This window comes from Acartia tonsa, chromosome 11 (assembly GCF_053477335.1).
Source record: "Acartia tonsa isolate MP-2025a chromosome 11, ASM5347733v1, whole genome shotgun sequence".
Lineage (NCBI taxonomy): Eukaryota > Metazoa > Arthropoda > Copepoda > Calanoida > Acartiidae > Acartia > Acartia tonsa.
The window spans coordinates 38,055,332-38,061,978 of NC_137270.1; the positions used below are offsets into that span (position 1 = coordinate 38,055,332).

A 6,647-nucleotide genomic window follows, 5' to 3' on the forward strand; every position below is an offset into this window, starting at 1 on the left:
GGTTTTTAAAATTTTTTGATTGGTAGAAAAGGGAAGAACTAATAAAAAAGAGCATATCTAGGTAGGAAAGTTATTGTAATTTTAGAAAATCTTTAATAAAGCAATAAAAGAGATGGTAGGCATTTAAAGTTAGCAAATTTGGAAATTACACTAATATATTTTGTTTATATACTAAATTGTTTAAAGTAAAAAGGTTCTTTGTCTTTAGCTTAACCCTTACAGATCGGGGGGGGGGCTCCAAGAGCCCCCCCCTCTAGTTTTTTCAATCTCATTTTTTTTGTAGGTAAGATGGAGTGCTGTGACTTCATGACTTTTTAAGTTTAGTAATTATACGTCGGCAAGAGTTGATTTTATTAGGATATCTGGTCTGTGTCGGTCGTGGTGTCCGGTCAAAGTCGGTTGGGTAGCACCAAAATTAGAAAAAAATTCTAAGAAAATCTTAATTTCTACATTATGACTTTTGTGTATAAGGAGAAACCTAAATTTTCTTTGGTGAATACTTAGATATCAATGACCTTCTGAGAAAAAATGTGTTATGACCGTTTGACCGCTCCCTGACCGACTTTATGACCGATTTTTGTCCGGCTTTTACTACAGACATATATCATGAATATCGTGGCTTCTATTACAGCTAGAGTCCTATAAATTTTTTTGGTAAATCCTTGAGCAACATCAAACAGATAAAAATATTAATCGGCGCCGCCAACCGCCGTTTTACCGCCGTAACCGCCGAAAATAGCGGTTTCCGTTATTTGCCGTTTTTTGGCGATGATCAGAAAAAGTAATTTTTTTGTTATGAAAAATAAAAGTTCGTCCTAAAATTTGGTCATCCTAGCTGCAAAATTGGCCGCTCTACAGCTGTTTTAAAATTTAGCGGCTGGCCGCTAAAAAGCGGCTAAGGAGCGGCCTGGCTGCTATGACTAGAAAAAGTAATTTTCTCTAAAAATACACATGAACCACCAGAAAAAAATTTTACGTCTTTATCTGTAACAGGAGCCGAGATAGAGGGGGGGGCTCTTGGAGCCCCCCCCCCGATCTATTAAGGTGGGAATTGGGGCCCGAGCTGTAAGGGTTAAGATTTCGATAACTACTAAACCGATTGAGTTCTCCTTTATAGGTAGGAAAGCTTCTCATATGACACGGAATGGTTTTAGACTATATTTCTGTCCCCTATCTATCCTTTTTAATACAGAGCCCCTAAATGCTAGGGCCGCAGCCGCTAGCAATATCTAAACTAATCTTAAAATTTAAAATTTTACCTTGGTGGAGGGGATCTACCACCCCCTCTGCCACCACGTCCTCTGAAACCACCCCTGTCCCCTCCACGGCCTCTGCCTCTAAAGCCACCCTTATCACCTCCCCTTCCTCTAGAGCCACCTCTGTTATTTTTAAATGTTTTCATTTTGAAAAAAAAAATTCGATGATTTTTAGTAAGTATTTTGGAAGATTAATTTTAAATTTTTTTATCTTAGGTACTGCTGTTTTATTAGCGCAGCAACTTTATAACAAAACTGTACGTCAGTCCATGGCGAAATTACAAAAAATGCATTGCTTTTAAACGTTACATTTAATAAATAAGCCTACCTAAAGATTTTCTAACTTTTACTTTTTAAAACAAAAACTTTCCTAGAGTAATGTGGGGGGCTGCGTCTTTCATACCTATCCCCGCCCCCACCCCGGCCTCTACCTCTGTAAGAACTGCGCCCCCTATCACCTCCGCGTCCTCTATCACCGCCTCCACGTCCCCTGCCTCGTCCCCGGGATATTTCCACTCTCAGCCGTTCACCGGCATATAATGTACCGTTCATTTCCTTAAAAAATAAAGTGAAGTGAAAATAACTTCAAGACCTGAAGTTTGTTTAATAACAATAAGGTAAAAATAAATCAAAACAATTCCCTATAACTTAAAAATACCTCCTACCCTTGTGGAATATTCTAAACCCTTCTTGATCTCCCTAAACCTAACTAAAAGCAGTAGTGAAAGTTTCAAACAAAAAATGATAAATAGAGGATTATTTGGGTCCTCATGAAAACGATAATTTATTCCGTATCTAACCTCTATTAATGGGAGTTAAAAGTTTCTTATCGTATTGTGTACAACACTCAGCGATTTTCCGCGGAGAGTAAAAATAAAAGGGTTCCAGTTTTGTTGGCTCTAGGGTCAGACCAAGAAAATTAATTAGGCCAGGAATTAATTCTGTTATCTATATTTCGTATAAAATCATCTTCAATTCGATTCGATATGTATGTTGCTTTTCTGTGTGGCTCAGAACCGGCTCTAATCTAACGTAAATTAATCGGATTTGGAGCCAAAGTGTAAGAAGATTGGGTACCCAAAGTATCAAAAGAATGGTACCTGAACTGCTTTGTCAGCTCCGTCGGGATGATTAAAAGTTATAAAACCATAACCTTCACCAATAAATACCTACAAAAATACTTTTATCAACGTCGAAGTTATTAAACATTAAATTTTTGGCATTATAATGAAATGTTATTGAATTTAAAAATAGTAATATCAATAAAACTAGGTACAGAGACCGTACATTTATTAGAATGGTGTCAGCTTTCAAGTAATGAAAAGGTGAAGGCAAGCCTTGACTTTTAAGGGGATGGCAACACCCAGCCATTTTGTTGTAAAGAAACCAAAATATTGTTTGTATTATTATACAGATCTACAAAGATAAATATAAGCTGCAAAACTTTTCTGTAACTTACTTCTTCAACTGCCCCCTATGTTTCAAATGCTGATCTGAGGTCTTGTTTCTTTACAATCTAAATAAAAGAATTTGTTATAATCAAAAACTATAGGTATGAAACTAAAAAAATACGACAAAAGTAGAAACCTTATACTTTTTAGCTAGACCAAAATAATCAGTAGGTAACAAGTTTGAAATAGATAGGACAATTCCTACATGCTTGAATTAATGATAATAGCTATGAGTTTCGTCCATACAGACCGGCCATCCAACACTAATTATAGAAAAGCTTCGCGTTTACAAAAAACATAATTCCCTTCCACAAAATAACAATGATAACGTTTATGAGAGTAAAGCTCTCAAATAAGACAGTGGGACAAACGGAATTTTGTTGGTAAAACTTCAAGGATTTAAAGGGATAAGGCAATCCCCGATAAATTGATCCACATCACCAATGATTATTAACAAAATTACATCTTTATAATTATAAATTTTTTTTCAATTTTTTTCAATTTTGTACCCCCCCCCCCCCCCCCGACTACCGACGAACAACTATTTTAGGTTAGGTAAGGTTTTAGGCTAGGGAGCCGAGCGCTGCGGCTAGGCAGGCAAGTGGGCCGAGCGCTGCGGCCAGAGTTTAAGTTCGCTGTCGGGGGGGGGGGGGGGGGGGGGGGTTACTCAAATTTTCAATATTGAAAAAAAAATTTCTAAGAGGATAATACCAAAAAATCAATTTAATGGACATTTTATATAATACGGAAAATTTCTTCCTTTCCCTGTACCTTATAAAAATCGTCGGAAAAAGCCGTTTTTTAAGCAAACAAAAGCGCGTTTTGCTCTATCTGTGAGATATTATGAATAAGATAATGTTAAGATTTGATATTAAGATGAGAAAAATTTACGTTCACAGTCCCTTTAAAGACACAATACCTGTAATAATAATACCCTGGCCTTTCTAATTATAAGCCTAGACAGAGCCATGCTGGTGATGCTAGCTCAAGCGTGGACCGTGGTGAACTGTACTTCTGAAGCCAATACCTAATTACAGGGTTACGAAAGTTTAAATTGATGTTTTTTTTTTTTAATGTTAATATTAAATGTAATATAGTTTTGTAATGACATATAAAATATATATTCGATAGAATATAAAAAAATATAGTGCATTCAATATTAAAAAAAAATATTTAAATATATATATAGTTGTTAACCATATATGAATCTATTTCCGGCCAGGTTCTTAAAAGATATTGCCGCGTTTTTTCGACATTTTTTACGCTATGAATAACAAGCGCGACATTCGCGAAATCTAAAAGAGTATACAATGATTTATTTAATTATTTCGCTTTTGATGGTACGGCCTTCATAGAAAAAAAAAGATTATCTTCAATCCATTTTTGCTGCATATTAATTAATGCATCTTTTTAGAGCTGTGTTAGACATTAGAAAAATTGCTAAAAAAATAATTTAAAATTCAGTATTTTTATGTTATATACTCTGTTTGAAATTCTATCGTCAACGTTCAATCAATCAATGTCTAAAAAACGCCGAAAAAATGTGGCATTCATCTTTTAAAAACCCATCTCGGTGGTATTTCCGGTTGGCAAAGACAACATAAATATAGAAATCATGAAACATTGTTGTTCCACAATTTTGCCACATTTTTAAACATCTTGCTTAAAAAAAATCTTCCAAACAAATTGTAAATTCTACAAATTTAAATATTTAGAGAAAATTGAGTAGTAATTTACTTCTTGATTCAAAATATTTGATTAAATTGAATCAAAACTAATAATTATTTTTGGCACTCTATATTCAAATAATCATAAGCTTATCAATAGTGCGCATGCGCGCACAGAGGTGCCATAAGTTTCAAAACTTAAAAATATAAGTTTTGTAGCGAAATTACTCTATAATTCGAAATCTCTGTCTTTCTTTTAGAAACATTCAGGGGAATATACGAAAGCTTATATTTATATTAAAGATGAAAAATCGATAAATTCAAATGCACACGGCACATCTGCGCGTACACACACACCTGGATTTTTTTTCTTTTAATTTTAATTCGTATGAAGCTAGCTCTAATAAGTAAATATTAAATTTGATATATTTTTGACAATGCGGGAGGATGTTTTAAAAGAAATGATGAAATAATTTTCAAGGTTTTAAAAAAAAGTTAGCTTCTTTTATGCGAAAAAATTCAATAAAAAGTAAAAAATTTTACCAAAAAGTTGGTCAAATTTTACCAAGTTTTTTTTTTTGTCAAAGTCCAAAAATCTGGACTTAGCCTAAAAATTTACCTTGTCAATTTTTACCAAAAAGTTGGTCAAATTTTACCAAGTTTTTTTTTTTGTCAAAGTCCAAAAATCTGGACTTAGCCTAAAAATTTACCTTGTCAATTTTTACCAAAAAGTTGGTCAAATTTTACCAAGTTCATTTTTTTTGTCAGAGTCCAAAAATCTGGACTTAGCCTAAAAAAATACCTTGTCAAATTTTACCAACTTTTTGGTAAAAATTGACCAAATTGCGTTTTTTTGTCTAAGTCCGAAAATTCGGACTTAACCTGAAAAATAGAGTTGTAAAATTGACCACATTTTTGGTAAAACTTCCAAATGAGGTAAAATTAAAAAAAAAAAAAAATTTTAAATTTAGGCTTCATTGTATAGAAGTCATTATTTTAAAGTACTACAACTGATTATGAAGAGCTGTTTTTAATTTAAAACACAAAAAACGGGGTTTTTTGTTTCGTCAAATTTTACAAAAAAAATGGTAAAATTTTACTAAGTTTTTGGCTAAAATTTTTGCTGGTAAAATTTACCACGAAACTGGTAAATTTTACCAGCTTGACCAGCTTTACCACTTTTCCGGTAAAAAGGGTGAAATTTTGTGGTATTTCGTAGAACCTGGGTTTACCCTTTTTCGTATCTAAGGGAAACATATTTGGCTACGTGGGGGAGGGTGATTGGTTGCCCTTAAATTTTAGTTTTAAAAAGAAATTAAGTTAATTTAAATTTTTTTCTAGGGACATATTCTCTTGAGGGGTTGGTGGTTCCCTTCCCCAAAATATTTATAAAACCTACCTGGATTTATGAGAAGCTTCACTGTCAGGAGAACCATATCGGTTCGGTGGTTTTAGAATATTTAATTGTTTTGTTCTGTCATTATAGAAATTGTAAAATAGAACATTGTAAAAATTATAAAAGTTCAAAATATAATATAAAAATGTGGTATTGAGAGATTTATTGACATCTCCCAACAAACATTAACTTTCCTTTTCTAATATATATAATTATAGAGTAGCTATTCTAACTTTTCTAATAAGTTAATCCAATATACTTTTATATTTTGGAATGATTAATTTTGTTCATTTTCAGCCTATTTGAGAATAAATCATCCGAAAGGAAAAACGTATTACAATTGTGTAGCATTCGATATAATATTACTTGGATGTTGCACCAATGACTCTTGCAGCTGGCTAAATTTCCCCATCCTACTTGATGTACGAACCGACCACTAAATGAGGTCCATATTAGGTAGCTGAATTGACGACAAATTTTCCCCTGTCAATATATCCATGTATATCCTATATCCATTGTAATACTATTGTGTAGAATGTCAGAGGGAGGGAACTTTGGACTATAAAGCACACTTGTACATACCTAAAGTTTGCATGAACACGTTCTCTTATTTAATGTCTTAAAATTTTTGGAATATTTTATTAAATCTTGATTGGTTAGTACAAACTAGCAGCGTACAAACTTTTCTACCATATTGGGAGTTTCAATTTATCGTTCATTGTCTTATCCCTTAAGATTCGTTGTAGCATGTATACTGTAAAATCTAAACCTTACAGTACAGTTACAACCCAATTGTTACCTCTATGAAATGGGATAAGTTTCATATTGGTAGATCTTTGTTCCAAATCTTTCTAATTGATTTAGTGATTGCGTGGCC

General features: G+C 33.2%; 1 protein-coding gene across 1 annotated transcript; it reads right to left on the reverse strand.

Annotated features, from left to right (window-relative positions):
- Window positions 1-1,090: 1,090 nt before the first annotated feature.
- On the reverse strand, window positions 1,091-3,155 carry LOC145331918 (uncharacterized). Its single transcript, XM_080176792.1, has 4 exons — window positions 2,716-3,155; window positions 2,357-2,425; window positions 1,627-1,811; window positions 1,091-1,379 (listed from the first exon to the last, which is right to left on the reverse strand). The coding sequence occupies exons 3-4, from the start codon at window positions 1,806-1,808 to the stop codon at window positions 1,256-1,258; spliced, it is 306 nt and encodes a 101-aa protein (XP_080032918.1). The 5' UTR covers window positions 1,809-1,811; window positions 2,357-2,425; window positions 2,716-3,155; the 3' UTR covers window positions 1,091-1,255.
- Window positions 3,156-6,647: the final 3,492 nt, after the last annotated feature.

Bases quoted from the DNA above. Each gene is read 5' to 3' on its own strand.
- LOC145331918 (XM_080176792.1), bottom strand. From the start codon at position 1,808: ATGAACGGTACATTATATGCCGGTGAACGGCTGAGAGTGGAAATATCC. The intron at 1,380-1,626 runs GAAAGTTTTTGT...TAAAAATAACAG, and splicing joins AGCCCCCCACATTACTCTAG to AGGTGGCTCTAGAGGAAGGG.